This window comes from Echinops telfairi, unplaced genomic scaffold (assembly GCF_000313985.2).
Source record: "Echinops telfairi isolate 266 unplaced genomic scaffold, ASM31398v2 ScPeMD7_7417;HRSCAF=8455, whole genome shotgun sequence".
NCBI lineage: Eukaryota > Metazoa > Chordata > Mammalia > Afrosoricida > Tenrecidae > Echinops > Echinops telfairi.
Window position 1 is genome coordinate 5421801 of NW_022111317.1, and position 25167 is coordinate 5446967.

Consider the following 25167-nt stretch of genomic DNA (forward strand, 5'->3'; position numbering starts at 1 on the left):
AAAAATTGTTAAACAAACCAAGCCTAAAACCCCTAAAGCCTGGGCCTTTCCGGCCCGCGGGCTCCGGTGGGAAGGAGGCCAATGTGGGCGCACCCAGGACTGGCTCTCAGGTGGCTTGACCAAGAGGCTGGGGTCAGGGGAAAGGAAGTTCGTACCAAACAAAACCACGAAAATAGGGAACCTGGGGGAAGCAGCAGCGCCCGGCAGGGTGACCCCAGCAGAGGTTAAGGGAAAAGAAACAAACGCCAGGCCTGAGGTGGCTGAGGAAGGCCAGCTGGACACTGAGGCCCGAGGAGCAGTCTGGCCCTGCCCCCGTCCCACCAGCCCAGCGCCCCTCACCCACTCGGGTCTCACGCGTGGGGAGCTAAGAGGGGCTTTTGTCCCCCTCAGCCGGCCAGGATCCTGTGACCCTCTCTGGGGGCAGCCGCTCAAGGGATCAAGTCAGGGGCCAGGGAGCGGCAGCTGCTCTGCCAGGGCTGGGGCACCGAGGGGTGGGAGCCGAACCCTGGGTCAGAGAACAGGGGTTATTTCCCTGAGAACTGCCTGGAGCTCAGTGGCACGGGCGTGGCTGTGGCCCAGTGAATTACTGAGCATGCTCCGAGGGCAGTGAGACCAGGGGGTTCAGTGTGGGCTGCCGACAGAGGTCAGTCAGTGGTTCCAACCCACCAGCCGCTCTGTGGGAAGATGAGGCAGCCTGCTTCTTCAGAGGCTGACAGCCTAGCAACCCTGGGGCGCCGTTTCCCTCTGTCCTCTGTGGTCAAAATGAATCAGAATGGACTGTGTGACAGTGCATTTACTCATCATCTTTGCAACTCGCCCACAATACCTGGGTGGGACGGTGCAAAGAATTCCCACCCTTCCTCTGTCAGTTTGTCCTAGTGGGTTGTGTGTGCATTTCAGAGCGCAGCGGAAGCGCCGTCAGGGTTATGTGAACACGGCATCGGGCTTGGAGGAAGTCCCATGACCCAGCGGTGTTCGGACGACACAGCCCTGCCTGCTGAAAACAAGGACTGGGGCAGTTGCTGAAGAAAAACGAAAGAATGCAGCCTTCCTTCTGGGTTCAACTCAATGCACAGAAAACGAAAAGCCCCAGCCACGGACCAACAGACAGCATCATGACCAGTGGGGGAAAGCGCGGTTAGGGATTTCGTTTTGCTTGGACCCACAATCAATGCTCCCTAAACAGCAGGCGAGATCAAACGGCACGCTGCATTGGGCACATCTGCTGCACAGAACGGTGACGAGGCAGGATGTCACTCTGAGGACGACATGTGTCCGACTCGGGCCAGACTGCCAATGGCTTCAGAGCTGGACAAGGGCTAAGGAGGACGGCAGAATCGGTGGCTCTGACGCACCACCTTAGAGACCATCAACAGTCCAGTGGACTGCCGGAAGGATAAACAGACTCAAACCTGTTCTGGAGAAAGTGTACGGCCGGAAAAGACTGTCTCACGCCGTTGATATGCTGTCGGGAGAGGCCAGTCTCCGGAAAAGGACACTGTGCTCGGTAGAGGGTCAGTGGGACAGAGAGGGCCTTCATGAAATGGATGGACACAGTGGCGGCGACAATGCACACAGCTCACAACCCTGAGGGTGATTCAGGCTGCCGTCCAGAGTTGCTGTTAGAACGGACTCTGCTGCACCAACAACACGCAAATAACACGGAAGGGGTGTTGTGGTCCACCAAGGGGACTGGACACCTTGCTTTTTTTTTGAGAGGGGGCCAAGAGGGAGAGAGACGCGCAGACCTTAGCTAGCCGGGACGGACGGGATGCAGGTGGTCGGCCAGCCTCCGCAGCATGCCCGTAGCCAGGTGGGGAGAGAGGCCACCCCAGGGGCCCTGCTGATTTGACCTCGGCGGTATCGGGCCCAACGGGAGGCATGCTGCTGGGAGCGAGCAAGCAAGCAGGTTCCACCTCCTATCCTCTCCCCACCGGACCCGGGCACGCCACATACCCTTGTGTGGAGGGCTGACTTTTAAGAGATTGCAGCGCGGGAGCCGCTCTGCTACGAATGATACCCAGGACCAGAAGCAGGTCCTCTACGAATGATTCAGCACCGGGCTCCCCACGAACGTGCAGTGTGTCACGGGCCAGGGGCAGCCGCCTTTCTGGCCGCACCTCATTTCCCAGGACAGATATCTTGCGGCAAACACAAATAGTTAAGATTTATGGGTCCACTTGGCCGGACCATGGTTCTCCGTAGTTTAGCAGTTCAGTGATGAAGTAGGGGGGCTTCCTGGAGGGCAGGCCCCTACATACACACACAGGAAGGCTCTGGCAAAGTTCTCCTTCTGGGCCTTGCAGGTGGCTTATCATTAGCTGACCTCCTGGTCTCAAAACTTGAGCCAGCGGCCTGTCCTCTGAGCTGCTGATGGGGTGTGTCGACCCTGCAAACACGTGAGTCAGGAGGCAAATGCCTGACCCACAGATCTGGGGCCTCGCCGGCCTTGCTGCCGGGTGCTCTAGGAGGTGCCGCAGCCCATGGGGAACTGACTCCAAGACTCAGAGGCAACGGCACAGGAGGGAGTGGTCTCAGCCCAGGCCCAGCCCCGGGGTCTCCTCAGCCTTGGACACCCCACCACCCAAGGCCTCCCTCTTCAGGGCGGGAGCCCTGGCCCTGCAGAGCAGGAAGCGGTGACACCGCTGGAGGGGGATCTCGGAGAAGTCAGCCAGCAGTCATTTGGCGCCGAGCTCCTGACAAGAGTGAAGAGGAACCGTCTGGTGGCAGGGAGGCACGTCGGCCTGCCCGGTCCTCTCGGGGGCTGGATCCTCTCTTTCAGGGTGCGTCGGACGCCCATCCTGGCCCTCTCCAACAGTCCCACGACTGGTATCCAGGCAACAGAGCACTTGGCTCCCATTCTTCCAGGGTGGGCAGCGGGTGGCGGGGAAGGCTGCCCTGTCCTCGCTCTTCCCTGGGCAGCAGGTGGGGGAGAGGGTGCCCGGCCCCCCACCCCTGGCACAATTTCCCTCGCCGGGAAGCACACTATCCTCCCCTCCTGGGGGCACCCCCATTCCCAAGGCTGTAGGACTGTCCTGAATCTTACTAAGGCCCAGAAAGAGGGCTCTGGACGTTTCCAGGTGGGAACCAAGACGCTACTGTCCTCGCCAAGACTGTTAGTGGTCAAGAGAACACTCTGGGTCGAGGCTCCCACGTGTGTGGCCCTGATAAGGCTGGGGGACCCTCAGCCGAGCTGGTTTATCTGCCGGGGAAGGCTGAGTTAATCTCCAGACACAGGCTTGCTAAGGCGGGCCGGCTTGGGGCTGACACTGAGCTTGGTGGGAATACAAGGGGAGAGCGCCCAGCGGACGACGGCACCAGGCTGTCAGGAAGGGCCCACACTGCCCTGCTGCCTCGCCCACCCAGTCCAATGCCCCTTGGCCCAGGCTGCAGGGAAAAATCCTGCTCCTTTGGGGTGTGTTCCTAATTCTCATCCTGATAAGGAGGGGGCTATTTCCTGAGGAAAGGAAACAAGCATATTGCCCCCGAGGCTTTGAGAGAGGCCAGTCTTACTGGCCCAGCCCGAGGAGGGGGAGGCAGAGGCTGGGAGTGTTTGGTCACCTATTTATCAATGAGTCAGGGCAAAGGCATCGGGCCTGCTGCTCTCTCACATACCCCAGGCCTTGGCTCAGCCGGGTGGGGCAGGGCAGCCTGCAACTTAGTGCAGAAGCCCGCCAAGCTTAGAAGCGGCCTGTCTCCAAGGTGCCAGCAGCCCAGGGATAGGGAGGCCCAAATGTTCTGGGCTGCTGAGCAGGCCCCCTTTGGACCAGCTCCATCCGTGAGGCTGCCCTTCAAGATGGAGTGGTCAGGGGGACCATGGGGCACACGTGTGTGGGTGAGGGGGTGGGGCGCGCAGCAAACTTGGGAGCATTTGGAGGGCTGGGACTGAGGGGGGGTTTCCGGGGCACTAACAGATACACATCACCTGGCTGGTTCCCTGCCAGCTACCAGGAAGAAGGAGGAGCGAGCGGGAGAGAGATGATCCTCAGAATATATTTGTTATTCCTCTAAGAGTTATTTCTGTGTTTGATGCGCGTAGAAAAATCACCGAGCAGGGTGTCCCATCCCCCTGAACTCCACGGGGGCCTTAGGGTGTAGTCACTTAATCCGGAGCCGCCAGCGCCCAGCTGCAGGGGGTCTTCCCCAAGGGGCCTGCCCTGCAGTCCTCCTGGCACAGCAGGTGGCCTCTCTTTCCTCCACCATCTTCCACAAGTCTGGACTCCTCGCCAGCTCCTGGGTTGGGGGCGGCCTGGCATGTGGCCCTTGGGGACCACAAAGGCCTGGCCCTCAGATCCTGACCACCTGGGCTGCCACAGACAGACCCCGCCTCCCTGCCTCCTCCTCGGGCTGCCGCCGCCGGAGGTAGAGCCGAGCGAAGGTGCCCCCCACCTGCCCTTTGGTGAGGCGCCCAGGGTTCACACAGACGCAGCCGAGGACATCCTGGGGAGAGGGGAGGAAAGACCCATGTCAACGGGGCACCGAGGCCCCCACAATTTTGAAAAAGCAAGGGGAGGGTGAGACCCCCAGAGTCCCGGAACCCGCAATCAATCAGAAATGCTCGGAGCCTCTGGACAGAGGAGGGCGAGTGAGGCCGCCTGGCGGAGGCGTCCACCGGCCCTGCCCGCTACTCACTGCTTCCTGTCTGTAGGGGCTGACGACCTCTGGGTCCGAGGGGCAGGCTGTCCAGCTGGGAGCCCAGCACCCTGTCCCGAGTGGCGGGCCTTGGGTGGCCCCAGATGGGAAATGATCAGGACGGGACTTCAAAGTGGTCTCGGTTAAGCCCGTCAAGAGGTCACAGGGGAAAATGTATTTGTGGAATGTTCCGGAGGTTAACCCCATGTGGCCTTGGGTGAACACTCCTGCTTTGGTGGGGGTGGGGTGGGGGGGGTCCCCTACTTGCTAACCTGGGCTCCCAGGACTGCTACCTCGACTCGGCAGCATCCTCTGGGGAAAGGGCAGGTCACACAGCATTTTAGGGGCAACTTTGTCTTCTGGTCCCACCCGCTCTCCAAAAACAGCAAGGCCCCAATGGTGGGCCACCCGGCCACCCCACCTGTCAGCAGACCTATGAGGAGTGGGCTCTGGGCGGTGTTGAAGGCAAAGCCAGAGGCTGGCTGTGTTCCTGAAAAGGCGCTCAGACCCACCTTCACAAAATACCGCAGTTCCGATGGGGTGACCAGGATGTCAGGGGTGACAGGCAGCTGGGCGTAGGTGTAGAAATTCTCATAGTCGATGGCCATGTCTTCCTGGGGAGGGTAGAGCGGGTAGTAGCTATGGAGACAGAGAGACGCAGCCAGACGGTCAGCAGAAAGTGACACGGCGCCCCCGTTTCCCCACCCCCCATGTCACTGGCTTCTAACAGGCTGTCCACCCCCCCATGCCCATCTCTGTTGCAGGGGGCAGAACGCAAGTCCTCTCCTCTCCCGGGCAGGTGGGTGCTCACCTCCTCTGGGTCAGGATGTGTTTCAGGATGCGGCTGAAGCGGTCGGGGGATCCCGAAGAACTGGGCAGAGGAAAAGCAGGCGGTGGGACTGGAGCCATGCCTGTCAGTGCCTGCTGCCTCGGGGGCTTGAAGGGGCTCACCGACAGGGCCGAAGCCGGCTGGCTGAACACAGCAACAGCGAACACCTCTGGGGAAGCCAAGGGCCCGCCCCCAGGACTTCTGTCTGTGCTACCCGAGAGCGAAGGGGGAGACAGGAGTCCCTTGTCCTCAAGATCAAGGCAGGCCGTTGGGCGCAAGAGGACACAGTCTGCTCCTCCAGGAGGTGAGGGTGGCCTTGGCCTGGGGACCCTGACCTCAGCGGACACGCCCACCTCAGTGAACATGTTGTTCCTCTTCCTCCTCCACAGGCCTGAAGCCGGGACAGCCTGGGCCTACCCTCAGCTGCGGCTGGGTGTGGGTCTCCCCAGTGTTCTCTGTGGTTCAAGCAAAGGGGAAACCCTTCCAAGTGACCTCACAGGCCACCCGCCCCAGGGACACGCCACACTGGCTCTGTGCCACACTTGGGATGGGGAGGGGGGGGGCGGCCGAGGAGAGAATGGCAAGGAACTGCCAAGACTCTAAATCACATGTCCAGACACGACGGCGTCTCTCTGGCCTGGTGTAGGTGCAAGCCAGTGGTGACAGAAACAGAAGGATGTGGGAACCGATCACCCCCACCCCCACCCCAGGGGGACAGACACTGATCACAGTGATGGAAGGAAAACCACCTCCCCACCCCAGGGGGACGAACAACAGAAAAGTGGATAAAGGGAGACAGCGGTCAGTGTAAAAAAAAAAAAAGAAAAGTAAATTATCCAGGGTTCATAAGGGAGGGAGGAAAAAAATTGAGGAGCTGATACCAAGGGCTCAAGTAGAAAGAAAATGTTTTAAGAATGATGATGGCAACAGATGTACATGCGCTTGACACAGTGGATGGACTCATGGATTGTGATAAAAGCTGTATGAGCCCCTAATCAAACCACTTAATAAATAAATAAACGGACACAACTGCTCTCCTTGGGTGACTGTCCCCAGACCAAACCCACTGCGTAGAGTGGGTACCGACTCAGCAGGGGAGCTGGGCAGGCAGCCTCATCTTTCACCCTGGGAGCAGCTGGTAGGCTTGAACCGGGGACCCTTGCAGAGAGCAGCCGGACACTGAATCCACAGCACTACCAGGCTCTTTCCCTCAGGTGCTGGCGGGGATGACAGCACCCCTCCCCAGGGCTGGGCATCAATTGCAGCTACTCTCCCTCGGCCTGGGGCAGCGAGCTTGCACTTACCTGCTGATCTCCTCCGCCCCCATGTGAAACAGCAGGTCTGTGGACGTCAGGCCGAAGACGGCCCCGTTTACGGAGACACTGCAGGGCTCGGACACAAAGTGCACGCGCTGCAACGACAGGGGTTGAGACGGACGCTTGTGACAGGCCTTCCTCCCAGGGGACACGGAGGCTCTCCGAGGGCCAGGGAGGATGACCGGAGGGAGGACGGGGCAACAGGATGAGCAGCACTGATGCCTGCGGCGGACGCTTCAGGCACGTCTGGAGGTGCCTCTACCCTGCGCTCTGGGGACAGGTGAGGGGCCGGCTGAGGAGGGCGGGCTACCTTCTTGTCCTCTTTGGACAGGTTGGCGTAGCTGAAAGGCGGCTGTGGGTACACCGGCTCGTGGTGCACGTCTCTCACGGACGGGACGATGACGAGGTGGGAGCCGGAGCTGGCACAAGAGGGAGGGAGGGAGGGAAGTGGGTGTCCGGGCGCCCCAACAGCTGGACAGCACCCGCGGGAGCCCTCCTCCTCCGAGGACGCTTGCAGAGGCCTTGTCTCCAAAGGGGAGGCCTGCTGGTGCCAGGATAAGCACCCAGCGGCTGCCCCACCTGAGAAAGGGGTGGCACCCTGCCGCCAGACAGCCCTGGACACCTGGCAGGGCCCTCCTGGCTCGGTCCTGGGGTTGAGTGGCGTCACAGCAGCAGCCTGAGGAAAGGTGGCACCTCCCATGAGACACATGAACAAGGACACTTGTTCTGATTCACATCACAAACACCCCCCAAAACTCAGCTCACCTAAGTCGCCCTTGGGGTGGAAGAGCTAGGACAGAAAGAGGCCAGCCCCAAGGGACACCAGTGGTTGGCCACTGCCCGCGGTCTGACCTTCATGGACATCAGACACACGACCTGACAAGGCCTGAGCCGTGCGGGGCGCTCTCCTGGGAGGCAGCGGACACGCTGCTCAGACACCCGCGAGTGCGGAGGGAGGGGTGTGTGGAAGGCAGCAGAGGGCCTTGTGCAAAACGACAGAGGTGCATTTCTAGGGTGAAGCCGCAGCCCTAGGGACCACTGATCTGCCTTCTCAGCGCCCCCAGAGGAAGGGCAGAAAGCCTGCCTCCCAGGCCCCCTGGTGCTCTCACACCAGCTCCCTCTTTGCTTAGTTTCCACCCTCCCAGGCCGAGGTACCAGAGGTGTCTTTGTAACATGACAATCCTGCCCGTGGCTGTTGTCACTCTAACCCAGCTTTGTCCTGCCGGCTTCTGGCCTGAGCAGACTTCTAACAGGACACCAGAAGCTGAAGACCCAAGCTCTCTGCCCATCAGTGAGCAGCCCTTGCTGTGGAAGTGGCCACAGGGAAGGACCCAGACCAGCCAAGCCCATCCAGTGTGGCTGCTGCAGTCCGTCCACGGGTGGGGGTACTCTGTGCCCGGATGCCGGGAGCCCCTGGTCCAGGCTGCACACCAAGGCTGGGGTGCAGGTGGCCCCTGCCGGGAGAGCCAGTTGCCGAAGGCACTGGGGACGGAAGTGTTAAAGAGGCTGCTGCTCGGGGTGACGGGCTGGAGGAGGGGTCAGGAAGAGAATTCCAACAATGTTCGGGCTCCAGCACCGGCTTGCACACCATGTGGGTGGGGCTCTGCTGGGCTGGGGCCTGGCGGTCTGGACCGGGTTGTACCAGCAAGCAGGCATTTGTGGTCTCTCAGGAATCAAAAGCAAGGTCTCTGATGGAGGGACACGTTTGGGGAGGGGTGGGGCAGTCCCGTCCTGCGCCGGCCGGCCACAGACGAAAGCGGCTGGTGGTGCTAGGCCCTCGGCCGGCCTGACAATGTCGGGCTTGTTCCTTGTTTACATCACTGCTGTCGATGCCACATGGGGCCAGAGCCCCGGCCACAACCGAGGGCACCCAGTCCACGTGACTCGACCCTGCCTCTCTGCAGCAAGGCCACGGGCTGGGCTGGCGACACGGGCGCCAGCCCTGCTGCTGCATTGCAGGGCCTCCGTTTGAGGTCCCCATTCGGAGGGAGGGAGGGGAAGGCCAGCCCCGACTGGGGGAGTTCTGGGCCCCAGCCTGTCGGGCCTTAAGGTTGCGTTTCCACAAAATCAACTCTGGGATCAGTTCTCACGGCCAAAGGGCGGAAGATGAGTCTGGTTTCAAAATCCACCTTTGTTGTTCCGGCTTGTTTTTAACGCTTTGCCTCAGGAATGTTTGTTTTTCACTACGACTTGTTGGGTTTCTAATGGGCCCCACCTCCGCCTGGGACAGGACAGGGGCCACGAGGGGGCCCCGGGAGACGGGCTTTTTGCCTTTCCTCTGGGGGGGCTGAGAAGCAGCATGGCAGCTTCCTGGACAGACGGCGGTCCACTCTGGCCTCGGCCACTTCCTGCGCCCAGATGAGAACTGTCCCTTGTCATCGCCAACGGGCCTCCTCCAGGGTCGTCTCCACCCTCCCGCCCCGCGTTCCACCCACCCCCACGGACGCTGGCGTGACCGGAGGGAGGGAGGAACCTGGCCTCGCCCTGACCACCAAAGGCCCTTGGCCTCCCCAGATGGTGCTCTGTGCCTCCGATCCCTCCCAGGGCTCCCCGATGTTCCCGGACACAGGGCAGTTTATGCCCAGGAGGGGAGAAGGGGGAGGCGGGTGCTGGGGTTGCTTCTCAAGCACGTTCATCTGCACTTCCGAGCTTCGCCGAGAGCTGCTGTCTGAGGGGACGGGGAAGTGCCTTTCTGCACCGACTGACCTTTTCGTCCCTTCGATAACGGTGCCCAGGCACTGCTTGAAAACGTCTTCAAACGGACTGGTGAGCAGGCAGCTCTGCAGGGAGGGAAAGGCAGAGGCTCGGCCATGCTTGTCTACTGTGTGTGGGCGATGCCAGGGGCTTGAGGGGCGGCGAGGAGCAGAGGGGCACGCCAACGATGAAGAGCCGTGGCCCTGTGCTTAGCTGAGTCTGTGTGTGTGTGTGTGTGTTTGGGGGTGGAGAGACCTAAAGGAGGCTTGTTTTACAGACCTGTCTGTACCTGAGACGAAGGAAGAGGGCAGCAGCCCCGCCCTCGATGGATGGGGACCCGGGAGCTGAAAGGAGCAGCCAGCGAGGGGAGGCACTTTCACCAGCCCGGCTCCGGGGCCTCCATGTCACATGTCACAAACACAGGGACTCCAGGGTGAATCGGTGTGCCCCTCCCCCAGCCATCTGTCTACATGCCTGCCCCATGCAGGGTTTCCCTGGGGAGCCCTGGGACTGGCTGAGGTGTGGCAGGTGCTGGGCACAGGCTGAAAGATGACAGGAGCAGTGGGAGCTCGCTCACCTCCACCTGTTCGTGCTTGGCATCCAGGAAGGGTCCAAACTGTAGAGGGAGGGAGAGGAAACCAGGGGTCAGAGGGCGAACCAGAACCCCTGGTCTCTGAACACTTTGGGCAGTTTTCACAGCTGGCTTGCCTGTGCCCCCTCCATGACTCTCATTGGGAGTCACCCAGGCAGAAGGACATGAGCCCTGGATGGAGACTGCCCAGAGCCCTGTAATAACCGCTGCCCCGGTGCCCACCTCACACGGCCTCTGGCTTTTCACGCTTTGCAGGGGGCACTGTCCGCCACCCTAAGTCCTGCTCTGAACCCTGAAGCCCCAGGCAGGCTCAGAAGGAATGCGCCAGAAATAACAGCACTGGACTGTTGGGCAAAACAAAGCACGGCTCCCTGCCATCGGGTCAATGCTGACCACAGAGACCCCAAAGGGCAGGGAGAACTGTCCCTGTGTGCCTCCAGGGCAGTGACTCTACAGGAAACCCCCGTCTGCCTCCTGTAGAGCCAGTGGTGGTTTCGAACCGCTGGCCTTGCAGTTAGCAGCCCAACGCGTCACCACTGGCCCACCGTGATGCCTGGACTGCTCAACAAGGCTCTGAGATTTGGTCACGGCCGGCTGGCCTGCCCTTCTCAAGACGCAGAGTAAGACCTAAAACATAAAGCGCCCTGCACCCCCAACCCCCGCCGACCTAGAACACCACTGGGGACACGTAGTCTGAAGTTACCCTCTACGCCCCCAGGGAGGCGACCTGGCTTGGGGCCTCATACCAGGATGCAGACATCGGGCCGGTCTCGGTTGATGACGGCGAGCAGGTCCAGCAGGGGTTCATATGTGATGCTGTCCGAGGTGGTGTAGGGTCCGCAGGCCAGCAGAACCATTATTTGCTCGAGATCTGTGATGGGAAGGAGGGCGAGGTCTGGGCTGGATGGTGGCAGACGCTGGGACGGTAGGGGAGACAGACCCCAGATGCCCAGAGTCAATTTACGGAGAGCCTCCTTGCCGCACAACTCGGGGAGCGGAGGAGGAATAAGATCTCACTGCTGCCCTAGAAGAATACGCCAGGCAGGTGTGCGCACAAGGGACCTTCTAGAAGGCTCCACAGAGGACCTGGTGGCTCTGTCTTGTCTAGCTCCTAGAGCCTGCCTGAGGAGGCCTGGTGGCAGAATGGTTACAAGCTTCGATCCCCAAGGTCGGCAGTTCAAAACCACCAGCTGCTGCATGGGAGAAAGACGAGGCTTTCTACAGTCTCAGAAATTCACAGGGGCAGTCCTACCCTCTACTACAGGCTCGCAGCAAGGAGTTTCGGCTCTTGAGAGGCTACTGAGAAGCAAACAGTTAAGTACTGAACTACTAACGAAAAGGTAGGCCGGCCAACCCCCCTCAGAGGGGACTTGTAGGCAAGGCCTGACGAACTGCTTCCCAAAGGTCACAGCTCTGAAAACCCTAAAACAAGCAGGGAAGGGAGGAAAAAACACGAGGCGCTGATACCAAGGGCTCACGTGGAAAGAAAATGTTGAGCATGATGATGGCAACAATTGTACGAATGTGCTTGACACAATGAGCGGATGTATGGATTGCGATAAGAGCTGTATGAGCCCCCAATAAAATGACTTATTAACATTAAAAAAAGAAAATGATGGCGTCTAGGTACAAATGTGCTAGATACAATTGATGTATGGATGGTTTTAAGAGCCCCTAATGAAACGATTTATAAGCAAACAACAAAATTTGTTAAATTTGTGTGTGTGTGATTTGTTGGCCTCTTGTCTACCTAAGCTCAGCTACCAGATCATTCTAGGCTTTCTCACGGCAACTTCCGACTTGGGAGTGACTTTGGAACCGCAGACCTTGTGCGGGTGCGGGAGCTCGAGTGTGGGTGCGGGGCTGGAGGGCGCGTCTCCCACTTCCCACTGATGTCTCATCTGTGAGCACGGCTTCCTGCGCGGTCTAACAAGGCATTACGGATGCTGGACCGTCCCTCGAGGCCGTGAAGGGGCCCCTGGGTCCCCAGGTTTTCAGAAGGTGTTCACCGGGCCTTTCTTCCACTCCCCAGGCTGGACACGCCGTGGACATGGGTCAGTACTGCAGCAGCAGCAGCAGCTCGCCAGCCTCCGCGAGGGAGGGGTGGGGGCTGTGAGTGAGGTGCGCTGACTGCTGAGTGGAGCCGGGCCTCCCATCGGGAAAGAGACCCTCCCTCCTTGTCAAACTAAAGCCCGGCACCGGCCTGCGACGGTTCCCGGCACCCCGACTGTATGGGGATTGCTCTGATCTCCCACAGACGCCCCTTTCTCCTCCAGGATCTGGACCGAGTACAAGAGCCTTTCGAGAAATTAATTTCCAAACGGCTTCTACTTCCTCCTCCAAGCAAGCTGCCACCCGGTGATGCCTTCGTCTTGGGATGGCACGTGCGGGGATCAGGTGCAGGTGACCACGTGAGCAACCCGTGGCCTCTGCTCCTGGGCCCTTGCCCCCACCCTCAAGGTTGGACACCACCACTGGCCCCCGGCTTCCCTTCCTTCTTTTTGGGGGGGTTGTTGGAGGGGAGGGGGCCTGCCTTTAAAACCGGAGGCAGGTCGTTGGGCCCCACGGCCCGGGCCGGGGGCCCAGCTGCAGTGCTGATGGGGCTGCCCCGGTGGCAGAGGACTCGGTTACGGGAAGCCACGGGCCGCTTGGTGCCTTCAGGTGACTGAGCAGAACGGTCCCAGAGGCTGCCATCTCCACGGACACAACGGCTGGCTGCAAATGGCCAGCTTCGGCCCAGTGGCCAAGTGCTTAGCCACCATGCACTGGGCTCCTTGCAAGGAATCAGCCTGCACGCGGTGGGCGGGGCCGGGATGCCTGCACCATCGGCATGCTTCCAGGCAAGGCTGCGGGCAGAACACCCGGCACTTCTCCTTGCAGCGAGGGCATGGCTGGTGCAGGGCAGCCGAGGGACCAGTGTCATAAAGACAGTTTCCCTGGGCACAGCCCATCCATTCGCTGCTGAGTGACCGAGGGCTGCGCTGGGCTACCCTGGCAGGGCAGAGCCCTTGTGACGGAGACCGTCAGGCCTCTCAGAAAATCGGGGCTGCCCTGCCTGGAGGAACGGCCAGCCTGGCCCCATCGTCCACAGCGAGACACGAATCAGCAGGCTCTACGACAGCCGGGGCTGCTCATCCTGCGGGGGGAGTCGGGAAGGGGCTGGCGGGGTACCTCGTAGAGCTTGGTGGCAATGAGCTTTCTGCCCGTGGCATTGAATCCTTCCATGATGACAACCTGAAAGACAGGGAGGGAACCACGCCGGCTGAAGCTGGGAGAGGAGAGATAGACGCCTGTGCCGGCCAGCGCTCGCCTTTGGAGATGAACGGGGCGGGTGGGGTGTTTTGTCTTCCAGAAACCAGCCACGGCCGCTGAGGAGGAGGATAACCACGTGCCATGACAGTCAGCCATCCAGCCGCTCTGAGATAAGCATGCGTCTTCCCATGTCACAGAGAACGCTGTAGCTTAGGGAGGGCCCGTTGCCTGCTCATCACCCTCTCGACTTGGGTGCCAGCCAAGAGCAGGGGAAGGCCAGGCCCTGCACCCTCACCCACGGGCACCCGCATGGTTTTAGGGAGCAGCAGCTGCCTACCAATAAAATGTTTACTCCCAGAGCCGCTCTAGAAATGCCAACTGCATGCTCACAGCCCATGGCTGCTGCTCCTGGTCCTACCTGTCCAGGGAACAGGGAGTATTCCTTGAGCTCGGATAGGTCCACTGGGATCTGGGCGCCCGAGGAGTGCTCCCGGTCTCCCTCGAGAATCACGGACTTGCTGTTCAGCTTTCCGTTGCTATCACAGCCGATCCGGCCCAGCATCGTCACGGGCTCCTGGGGGGTGGGGGGTAGAAGCAGCGAAATGGCCTGAGGACACTGGAGCAGGCGTCCAGGATCTGAGGCCAACGGGACACGTGTGAGACAAGCCCCAGACCACAGCAGGACCTCCCTGGGGGTCACCTTGGACCTGGAGGTGACCCAGCACTGCCACCAAACCCTTGGGGGACATAGAGCCCATCCAGGCCCCAAGCGGGGCCTTAGTGGAACATGGCCCCGGCCCCCACTGCATCTTTGGGGAGCTTTCACCGTTAACCATAGCCAGCCTTTACTGTGACTGCTAAGTGCAAGGCCAGCAGTTTGAAACCAGCAGCTGCTCCGTGGGGGAAAGATGAGGCTTTCTATTCCCGCAGGGTTAGTCTGGGGACTCACAGGGGCAGCTCTACTGTCCTACAGGGTCCAGCACTGACTCCATGGCAGTATTTCCAACCCCCCCAACCCTGGTTTTCTCTATAAAGACTTTCACCCAGTCCCCGCAACCACCCTGAGGTGGACACAGGCAGCCCCCTGGTATAAAGGCCACCTGGTCCTTGTGTGTCCACAAGTGGAATTTGTAGGCCAGGTGGAGCAGGTCTTATTTCAGGAGAAAAGGGGTCTGGTGGCTCTGCAAGGTCAGTGGTGTCCACCCCCTGGCTGCCCCCTGGAGAGACCAGACTCTGCTCCCTGCAGATGGGCGTGGAGACCTTTCAGGGCAGGGCTGTCCTGCCCAATGGGGTCTCTGAGTCGGGACCGGCTCGAGGGCAGTGGGTTTGCTGCTCAGGCAAGAACAAGCTGGAAGCCTAAACTAGGATTAGAACACAGGTGCACACAGAGGAGGCGGCTGAGGAATCTGCTGCCAGGGGTGGGTGAGCTCATTTCCAAGTGAGAGCAAATTTGCGCCACACTGGGGGCAGCAGGAGTTGTCCCTAAGTTGGACATTGGCATTGGGGCACTTGTGATACTATGACCAAGCCCATTTTACAGTGAGGGAACAGGAGCCACCCAGAGGTTAGATAACATAGTCAGGGTCCAATAGCGGGTGAAGCCCACGTTTTCAAGCCCAGATCCTCGGCTCTGGATCCACACCTTTTTCCGAGCACTGCCCCGCCTCTTAGCAGGATGTGCCCTGTTAAATGGAGTCAGACTCTCACTCCTCGGTGGCTGCCTCTCTCCTGTTCCCACCTTGGCGTGAAACCCAAGAAGTCAACCTACTTCCTTACAGGACAGGGCTGTCCGTTCTCTGAGGGCAGACACAGAGTCCGCTTTGACTCAGGGGTTTCCAAGGCCGTACATCTTTAAGGGAACAGTGGCTGGTGGGTTTGAACCGCTGACTTCGTGGTTAACTTGGCCGACAGCCCGGCTAGGGCTCTTAAATGTACGACAGAGGCACTTTAAGGAATTTTCTAGAACTCATCTTTCCTTTGATTTAAAAAAAGTCCCTGAGAAGAAGTCCGGTTGCTTCCGCCAGACTAAACTCTGATGGAGAGACACTATGGACAGTGCCCAGTCTAAGGAGAGAGGACACTGGGGATCAATGAGGAGTCATTGCTAATACAATTAAAAAAAAAAAAGATTCACGGCAACCCTACTGGACAGGGCAGAACTGGCCCTGTGAGTTTTGGAGGCTGTCACTCGTCCTTGGACTAGAAAGCCTCATCTTTATCCCGAGGAGCGGCTGGTGGTTTTGAACTGCTCACCTCGAAGTCAGCAACTCAACACGTAACCACCACACCAACAGGACTCTGAAAAACCTCCCTTGCCCAGGACCGGACTTGAATGTTTCTGTCTGTGGGAAACGCCAAGGGGCTCCACTAAGGGGCCCAAGACCATTGGCTCCTGCTTGTGTTTAAGACCCAAAGCGGAGGGAAGAAGACACATGTGCTCGTAGATCTGCCTGCCCAGGACCCATTCTGCCGAGAATGTACACGGGGCGAAAGGGGCTGCGGGCAGGCTGCCACTAAGAAACCCGACCAACCAGGTCAATCAGCAAGAACCAGACAACTCTTACTTGTGCCGGGGCTTGAATGGAAGTGAATGCCTCAATCTTATAGTGCTCCTTGAGTTCACTGCCAAGTTCCTCTATCCTACAGGTCAGAACTGGAGTTGCACAGGAAGAGAGGGGTTGCATTTAAAAAAAGTTAACTTTGCCAAGCCGAGGAAGCTCTGCAGGGCCTTACAGAAGCAAGCCGGGTGGGCGGTAGAACGAGGCCTCCCATCCCGCCACGGGGTATCATGTGGCACAATCCCTCCGGCACCCCCAGTATGCCTTCACTCGGGCAGTCCCTGAGGCCCAAGCTGGGGCAGGGTCTCCACTCTCCACGAGACCAGGTAGAAGCCATGCATGCCTCCCACACTCCCTGGGAGCCACCCCTTGGCAGAGCTTTGAGGTTCTGATCCTGGGAGCCGGGGTGGCCCTTCCTCCAGGAAGTGAGGGACTTGGGAGAATTACTAAGGGTGTGACTTCATGGGTCTTCGCCCACAGGCACGTCTGGTCTAACACCCGCTCCACCCATGGGGGTGCCGAGGCTTTGTGCCACCACACAGCTGAAGCATAGTTGCTGTCCTGCAGCAGCTCACCCTGGGGTCGGGGTGTGTGTGTGTGTGTGTGTGTGTGTGTGCATGGCGACAGGGAAGAAAGGCCATCACCTTCTCGGACATCCGCGAGCTTCTGAAACATGAACTTGTAGCTCTTGGTCAGGGGCTCTGGGCACCCCAGGACCTGCAGGCTGATGCTCCCAGCCCCTCCTCGCCCGGACCAAGACACACCCTGCGGCTCACCGAAGAAGGTCACCACTTCCCCTCGGTGACCCCTCGAGCTGTACTTCTGAGAGGGGGTAGCACTGGGAGGAAGCAAGATCAGAGAAGGTTACTGGGTTTCCCTCGCAGCCAGCGGGGCGGGAAGGAAACAGCGAGGTGCCTTTTGGAACTGGGGCTCGTGGAAGCAAAGTCAAGCCGGTGTCACGTTTTATGTCAAGGGTCTGGCCTCTGGGAAGGAGAGGCTGAGGAGGGCCAGCAGATGGAGCAGGGGACGGGACGAAGGTGGTTGTTCTGGGCTGGGGAATGAAACGAAGGCAACAACACCCAGCCTCGCTGAGCGGGCTTTAAAACAAAATAAGGCCAGGGGTACAAAGCCCAGCTGAGTGTCAAGCACCCTGCGCTGCCCCTTGCTGAAGTCTCCCTGCACCTGCGCCTGTGGGGAAGCCGCAAGTCGCTGACCATTAGTAAAACCTACCCATCTGGGGCCACGCAGAAACTACAAGATGACTCGGAGTGACATTGAGACGCCCCTGGAGGAGGTGACGTGCCAGGGAACTGTCAGCTAGGCAGCTGCTTGGCCAGCGTCCCCACGGTCTCCAGTGCTCACAGTCGACCAGGGGTGGCTCTCCTGTGCCTAGGACTGGCTGGTCATGGGGTGTGTGTGTGTGTGTGTGTGTGTGTGTGTTCATCTGCTGTGACACCAGCATGCTTCTAGCACGGGGTCTCCAAATCCTTACAGCTAAGCCTACTGAAGGAAGGCTCCGCTCACTGCTCGACGCTGACCAGGTCGACGTGGGGGCACCCTGGCCCAGGGGTGGGGTGGGTTGTGTGCACACACATCCTCCTCCTTGGCAGTGAGGCTACCAACCACCTCCTCAGCCAGTGCTCTCCATCCCCGGCCGTAACTCAGAAGCTAGGGCATAAATGACGTCAGTTTTATGAGCCTACACTGGAGGCTGGAAGGGCGGCCTGTCCCTGGGCTTCTCCCTGCAGAACCCAGAGGGGCGTCTGGTGTGGCATGTGCTGCTGGGATGCTCGCATCGGTCCGCCCGCTTTGGGAGTGTGACTGAGCATCTCTGGAGGGGCTGCTCTGCCCCGGGTTTCAAAGAAGCCCGAGAGGGCCCAATTCCCCCAGCTGCTCAAGCGTCCCTTAGGCAGTCCCTTCCATGGGATGGTGGAAGGGCCCCTCAGAACCGCCCTGAGCGACAGCAGAGCTGGCAAGCCTTCGGCCCTGGCGAGTGCAGGAGAAGGGGTTCCGTGCAGAGGGAAAAGCTCCGAGCAGTTCCCCTCAATGGCGACCGTTCCAATCCCCGACGGGACAGTCCTTACATATGGGACTCTCTAGTCGAAAACAGGACAGGTCACAGGCAGATTCCCGGAACACAACTCGAGATCTCTGTGGATCTAGGTGCCAGGGAGCAAGGGGGGCAAAACCCTCGTGGCGTCAGCATGGCCTCCAGGGATGGGGAAGGGCGCTGGCACCAGTTGTCACCGAACAGGGGCCTATAAGCACGTTACTCTGGACTGTGACAGAGGAAGCCACGTGCTTTTCTGTTCAGACGGGAATACCTGGATTTGAGGGGGGTGGGGAACAAAACCCAACAACCCAACAGAAGCAGGTGAGCACCCGGTCACCTCTCCTGGCGAGACCCATGAGGCTCCCTGCCTCCTGAATAGAGAAGCTGTTTTCCACAGGGGCTATCAGCTCCTCATCTAGGAAGTGAGGCCCAGAAAAGCCAGTTTCCTTCATGACCGCGTGACGCAGTACTTTTCCAGAGGGAGGGAGAAGGAGTGGGCAGGGCCGGGCCGGCGGCTCTGCAGCCGGGGCAGCACCATCTTTGGCCAGGGACCCTGGGTGTCAGTCGGGAGCGGGGCGTACCTGGGAGAGAAGCTGGATGGTGAGAGGAGCTGACGGGGGCTGCGTGTGGACGCGTTCCTTTTCGTCAGGGGGGTTTCTGGGGTGGCGATAGCTCGCTTCTGAGAACCCTGGGAACGAGATAAACCGCACGCAAAGAAGACCCCAGCCACTTGAGACCCCGTCGTTAATTACGCATGGTTCTTTGGAGGGCAGGGAAGGGAGGGGGAGGCCGGAAGGCCGGGCCCTCTGAGCACAAGCCCCAGAGAAACCTTCCCAGCATCCTCTGGAACTCAGCTCCGTGGAAGAGTGGTCTTCTCTTCCTTAGCTGGAGAGCCAGCGGGAGATTTGCGAGGGACGCTGTGTGGGCGGCCCATACACCAAGGGGCCGAGAACATGGTTGAGCGCATGCTTGGAGAGAGCTCATTGATGGTCACTTGGGGTTCTTAGTTTGCTCAAGAATCTGGAGACAAGGCCAGAATGAGATCTGCATGAAGTACGGAGACACTGGGCTGCGATCCACATGGTCGGCGGTTCGAAACCACCAGCTGCTCCTTGGGAGAAAGACTGGGCTTTCCACGCCTGCAGACAGTTGCCGTCTCAGAAACCCACAGGGGGTCGCTAGCAGTCAGCAGGGACTTGATGGCAGTGAGCTTGGTTTTGACTTTCCTGGGCAGCCCCTGTGCCCTCTTTTCCTGTGAGACAAGGCTCCTGTCCTTTGCTTGCCCCGTCTCTCCTGCTGGTCTTCCCGCCTGTTAGAAGTGGCCCACCTCAGCGCTGCTGCCGCTGCCTGCAGTCTCCTCCCAGGTTTCTGCAGAGCTCATTCCCTCCGACCCGTGTCTGAGGGAACATCCCTGCCCACAATAGCAAGGACCCGCCTTGTTCATTTTCCCTCTTAGTTCATCAGATGGGTTCTAGTTGTTACTTCTGGTCTGAGGCGGTCTCCACTCCCCAGCCAATGGGCTGTGGGCACAGGAAAGGCAACGGCTTGGCCTGGACCATGGCCAGCTCCCGGGTCAGCCTTTTCTTGTCCTTGGGCTCCTCCTGGCTGCTGAGGGAGGCGGTGCCACCATGCTGTCTGGTTGGTGACAGCTGCAGAAGGGACCACGGGAACTGACTCAAAGGCATCGCCGTGCTGCAGCCAGACTTCAAAATACCCAGCAAGCAACAGTGCCGACACCACAGCCACCTCCCACGACTCTCCCAGTGTGTTCTCCTCTTAGAAAACGTACGTGCGGCCAGAGCTACCACCTTACTGCGCCATCTGATATCCTGACTCTTCGCTCCGTGTTCACGATGAGCCCGACACCGGGCTGCAGACTGAATCGCAGGGTCATAACGTACATACCTGCTTCTCCAGGGAGGAGCTCGGGTGGCGTAGTGGAGATGTGTTGGGCTGCTAACTGCAAGGTCAGCAGTTGGAAACCACGTGGTGAGAGATGACTTTCTACTCCTGTAAAGAGTTACCATCTTGAAAGGCACAGGGGCCGCTCTGGTCACGCTGTAGGGCTGTTGTGAGTCAGGTTGACCAGAGGGTGGGATAGCAGTGGAAATGCTGCGACGAGCTGATAAGGCACTGGAAGCATTCACTTATCTAGGCCAAGAGATCTGAGAGACAGCCACTTGGCCAACTGACTGAAGAGGTCCGTATCTGTCCCTATCCCAAAGAGAAGGGACAACGGCCCGCTCCATTACCATCACGGTCGCAGCAGCACATTGACAAGGGTTGGCCACGGGTTCAGGTTGAACTCCTGAACTCAGAAGAGGGCACGGAACAAGAGAGCACACTGCTCATGTCAGGTGGGTGTTGGCTGGAAGCAAAGAATGCCAGAAAGAGGCAGACTGTGTTTTACTGACTGTGTCAAGGCATGCAGTTCTGTGGAAACAAACGATAGATATCCTTGAGAAGAATGGATGTCAGGACACGTCTTTGTGCTCCCACAGGGCTTGTACGTAGGTCAAGGGGCAGGTGTGCAGAGCTAGGGAGCACGGTATGGTTTAAAATCAAGGAATGGCGCACCAGGGCTGCATTCTCCCACCCCACTTATTCAATGTGTACGCTGAGTGAATCATCAGAGGAGCTGCGTCACATGAAGAGTGTGGCAGCAGGACTGGAGGACGACTTATTAACTAACGACTTGCAATATGTAGATGAGGCAACCCTGCTTGCTGAAAGTGAGGGGGACTTGAAGTCCTTGCTGATGACGAGCCAGGATGACAGCCTTCAGTGTGGATTCCAACTCCATGTCAAGAAGAGCAAGGTCCTCAAACTGGACCAAGTGGTCACACCGTGATAAATGGAAGAAAGATGGAAGTTGTCAAGGGTTTCAACTTGCTGGGGTCCACGGAGACAGCAGTCAAGAGATCAAGACGTGTGTGACTGGGTCAGTCTGCTGCACAGGAGCTCTGCAGTGTTGCAAAGCAAGGAGGTGACTTTCTGGACTCAAGACAGCCTGATCTAAGCCAGGGTGTTTCCAGCGGCCTCACATGCTGAGAACGTTGGACATTGGGCAGGGAAGATGAAGAAGAACCGATGTGTTTGAATGGTGGGGCTGGCAGAGTACTGAAGTTATAGTGGACCACAAGAAGGACAAACAAGTCTGTCTTGGAAGAAGTAGGGCCGGAATGCTCTCTAGAGGCGAGGAGGACAGGACTGCGCCTCACATACTTTGGACATATGATGAAGCCGCAGTTGGGAAATCCAACGATGCACTGCATGGACAAATCTGTGTGTCAGAGCTTTTTAAAAGGTTGGAAGGACAAGGGGTCCCTGTGAACAATAAGGTGCACCCGACGACGATCGAAGCCCTAATAGTTCTCATCACCTCACGGGCCTGAGAAAGCTGGTCCACAAGTAAGGAAGCCCGGAGAAGAATCAAGGCCTTTGAATGATGGTGTCGGCCAAGAACAGTCAAGATCGTGCAGACTGCCCAAAGAACAAACAGATCTGAGCGGGAGGAACGCGGCTAGAATGCTACTTGGCAGTGAGAATGGCGAGACTTCGTCCCACCTACTTCGGATGTGTTATCGGGAAGGGCCAATCCCTGGAGAAGGACCTCGTGCTTCCTAAAGTAGAGGGTCAGAGAAAAAGGGGAGACTTTCATCGAGAGGATCGAGGTAGGGGCTGTAGCCATGGCTGAAACGCAGCACCAGCTGCGCCGCTGGGGCAGCACCAGGCAGTTCAGTCTGTGGTCGCAGCACATCCACCCTGCTGTGTACAGCGTGTTCACCCGTTGTACACTCGGTCGCCCCAAGTTGGAACTGGCTGCTGGCCCCGAACAACAACCCTGCCTGGCTGTCAGCTGCTTGCGAGCAGCTTGAGTCACGTGCTGATGAAGATCCAGACTGCAGTCTTCGGTGTGGACACACTCAATGTAAAGAAAGCAGGGGTCCTCACCACGGGAGCAAACGACAGCATCATGGAAGACGGAGAAAAGTTTGAAGGATTTAACTGTGTTGGGTTTTTGTTTTTAATCATTTTATTGGGGGCTTGTACAACTCTTATCACAATCCATCCATCCATCCATCCATTATGTCAAGCACATTTGTACATTTGATGCCATCATCATTCTCATAACATTTGCTTTCTACTTGAGCCCTTGGTATCAGCTCCTCATTTTCCCCTCCTTCCCCGCCCCCAAGGCTGGGTGAGCTTTCTGAGAGGCGATCACCAGGTCTTTCCTCCACGGCACGTCTAGGTGAGGAGCTAGCACTGGACCAGCGGCACCTCCCGGGGACTCAGACTCCAGAGGCCATGCCTGGCTACCCCCCTTCTCTACATCTCCACAGGCACAGGGGTTACGCTCCCTCCCGATCACTCACCAAACGGCCGGCAGTTCAAACCCAGCGCCTGCCCATGGGAGAGATGAGGGCATCTGCGTTTAGACTGACAGCCTCGGAAGCTGACGGAGCAGCACTATTCTGTCCTGTGGGGTCGCCGCGAGGTGGAGCGGATCCCCTGGCAAGGCGTTAACAGTTTTTTCAACTGTAACCTCCCCAACACAACACTCTACCCATTCAAAGGCACTTATGGAGCAGCTGCAGTTCAAGAAATGCAAAAACCACCAAGCAACGACAAGCCCCAGCCAAGCAGCTGTAAAGACCGTCGTGCACACGACTGGAAATGGCTCAGCAGCTGTACGGCAGCGGTTACTGGTCTCCCTTAGATCCTCAAAGGGGAGTCATGCTTTCAGAATAGGGGGGAGGGGGGCAGAGTGCAAAAAAGTCGTCAAATACAGTTTCTAACCCTTGCGGACTCACCTTAGAGGGGGTGGTGTAAGAGTTCAAGAGGGTCTCTTCTTCTTCCTCGACTTCAATTCTACACGTGCTGGTTAAGGAAAACCAGGTCAGCTTCCCCCCAAGGTCAGGGTCAGGGTTTCACGGGACATCCAGTCATCGTCTAACAGCATGTTCCCGGTATAAAGCCTAGAGTCCCAAAAGGCTTGAAGACAACCAGAGGAGGCTGTGGAAGCCGGGAGACTGGAACCCAACAGCCACGCCTGAACTTTCCCACCAAAGATTCCATAGTGCGCGAGATTCCTTTTGCCAATGAATGTGAACTTCTCCTATTGACCTTGTCAATATCAGCATAGTAAATTGTGTGATTAAAAAATATATATTTCCTTTAAAAAAAAAAGATTCCATAGTGCAATTGATGACCAAAAGGGGGAAAATGCAGAACAGAGAATGCCAACTTCCCAAGGACTCTAGACTGTCGGGCACCACAGAGGCTAAAGGAACCCCCACGATCATCGATCATCGTTAAACCTCAAGCCAAAATCATCCCCCGAAGTCGTCTAAAACTGACCAATCATTTGAGATCTTTTAAAGGCCAACCTCTCTGACAGCTGACAACCACTGACAGGTGAGCTAGGACCCTCTGGGGCAGTAAGCTTATGTTAATGGGGAGCAAGCCACTCGGCAAGAGAGGGTGAGAGTGGTCCCTGCGGCATGTACGTGGGGCGATGGAATGGTTTACCCTGTGTATAGGACATGCTTCACTTACGATGACAACAAACAAAACAACACAAAGAGTAAAAGAAGCGACCACAGCGAGGGCTGATAAGGAAGCATCGCAACCATCAGGGAGTTTCACCATCTGTTGTTAAATCACACGGGCACCCGTTGAGGAAAGTGCAATAGAAAGCCAGGGGCCCTTCCGCAGACAAGGATACAGCTCCTGGATGGAAATAATGTCTCGAGTCCCCGCATGCTCATTCTCCCGGGAGGCACCGGGCCGGCCTTTGGACAGTTGCTTGCTGAGAAACTGAGGCGTGAAAGACAGGGAAGGCATCACCCCGCAGTAAAGTCACAGAGGAGGCATTTCCCACAGTCTGGACACAACAAGTCATGACTGTCTAGCTGATTCCGACTCGTGGCCACTCCACGCATGTCAGAGGACAACTGTGCCCTCCGGGGTTTTCAATGGCCGATTAAACAAAAACTCCAATGTGTAACATCTCTCAAAGAACTCATGTCTTCAGATGTGCCACAGGTGCGACACGAGGACTTCGCCCGTGACCACCCCTCTGAGGTGCTCGGTTCCGATGCTGACAACGCCAGTCCTGTGTGTTCAAGACCACCCACTGCGGGGCCCAGGACGCCCTTCCTTCTCCGCCAGCTTCTCTAACCAACGTGGAACACAAGGCTGCTCAGAACCACTTGACCGAAGAGGACAATGAGGCTCGGGGCTGGGAAGCTGCTTGCTCAAGCTCACGTCAGGACTGGTGCCCGGCTCTGCTGGGTTCCAAAGTGCCCCCGCTTCCCAACGTCTCCCCCCGCCTCCCCTAGAGAACGGAAATGGGGAGTGGGCCGTGCGGGCTCCCGCTTGGTTCTGACCTCGTGCTCAAAGGAGCTCAGCGTCTCGGGAGTGAGGTCCACTTTACGCGTGCTGACGAAGGCCACAAGCTCGCCTGCCATCTCCTCCTCATTCTGTCTATACAGGACGCACAGTTCGGCCACTGGGGGAAGGAAGGGGGACAAGGGGGAACTAAGGGTCATTTCTTACTGCCTTCACCTTGACATGCAAAACCAACAGTCCTCATTGATTCATTGGGGGCCAAGAGGGCGGGGTGTTATTCAGCACCTGTCAACACTGGGTCCCATGCTGGGCGCTGAGGGGGCAGCAGTGCACCAAGCAGCAGAACCTCCTGTTTCCTGACACCGCTTGTTGTGGGGAGACCGAGCGTTCAAAACCAGGTGCGGACGCTACCCATTGCCATCGACTCCACGTGGTTCTGCAAGGCGGAAGACCACGGCCCATTGCGTGTCCCAGGCTCTGAATCTTTCCAGAAGCACGTTGCCACGGCTCGCTTGCTCGGAGCAGCTGGTAGGCCTGAACAGCCAACGACTTGGTTAGTGCTTGCCCACTAGCCTGAGATCCCTGTAGTGAGCTTATGGTTAAATAAATGTGCTATGTCGAAAGCTTCAGCAATTGAGCAGGGAGAGGCGTTGGCGATTTTAAACACACCGAGGCCTCATCGGGAAGGACTCTGGGAGGAGGTGAGGCAGTGAGCCAAGCAAGCAGCGTTCAAGGGAAGAGCTTTCGGGCCGAGGGAGCGACAGGCACAAAGATCCTGAGGTGGGATGGATGAGGCCCAGAGGAAGATGGAGCCGAAGGCACAGGGTCTGGCTGGCCAACGTCAGTGCTCTGCGTTAGGGACTGACTCGGGCCTTCTCTAAGAC

The 25167-nt window shown here is 58.3% G+C and overlaps 1 protein-coding gene across 1 annotated transcript in view; it reads right to left on the minus strand.

Moving 5' to 3' along the window:
• Positions 1-3973: 3973 nt before the first annotated feature.
• The window catches only part of POLA2 (DNA polymerase alpha 2, accessory subunit), a 29297-nt gene continuing 8103 nt past the window's right edge, over positions 3974-25167 (minus strand). Inside the window, exons 2-18 of the mRNA XM_045297168.1 lie at positions 24322-24443; positions 23658-23749; positions 22744-22801; positions 18508-18614; positions 16518-16711; positions 15880-15968; positions 13734-13889; positions 13180-13297; positions 12536-12718; positions 10810-11075; positions 10049-10087; positions 9484-9557; positions 7088-7196; positions 6766-6872; positions 5444-5503; positions 5145-5271; positions 3974-4440 (exon numbers count right to left, since the gene is read on the minus strand). Coding sequence (XP_045153103.1) covers positions 4288-4440; positions 5145-5271; positions 5444-5503; positions 6766-6872; positions 7088-7196; positions 9484-9557; positions 10049-10087; positions 10810-11075; positions 12536-12718; positions 13180-13297; positions 13734-13889; positions 15880-15968; positions 16518-16711; positions 18508-18614; positions 22744-22801; positions 23658-23749; positions 24322-24443 — 2054 coding nt within the window. The 3' untranslated portion in view covers positions 3974-4287. The remainder of the gene's footprint in view (positions 4441-5144; positions 5272-5443; positions 5504-6765; positions 6873-7087; positions 7197-9483; positions 9558-10048; positions 10088-10809; positions 11076-12535; positions 12719-13179; positions 13298-13733; positions 13890-15879; positions 15969-16517; positions 16712-18507; positions 18615-22743; positions 22802-23657; positions 23750-24321; positions 24444-25167) is intronic.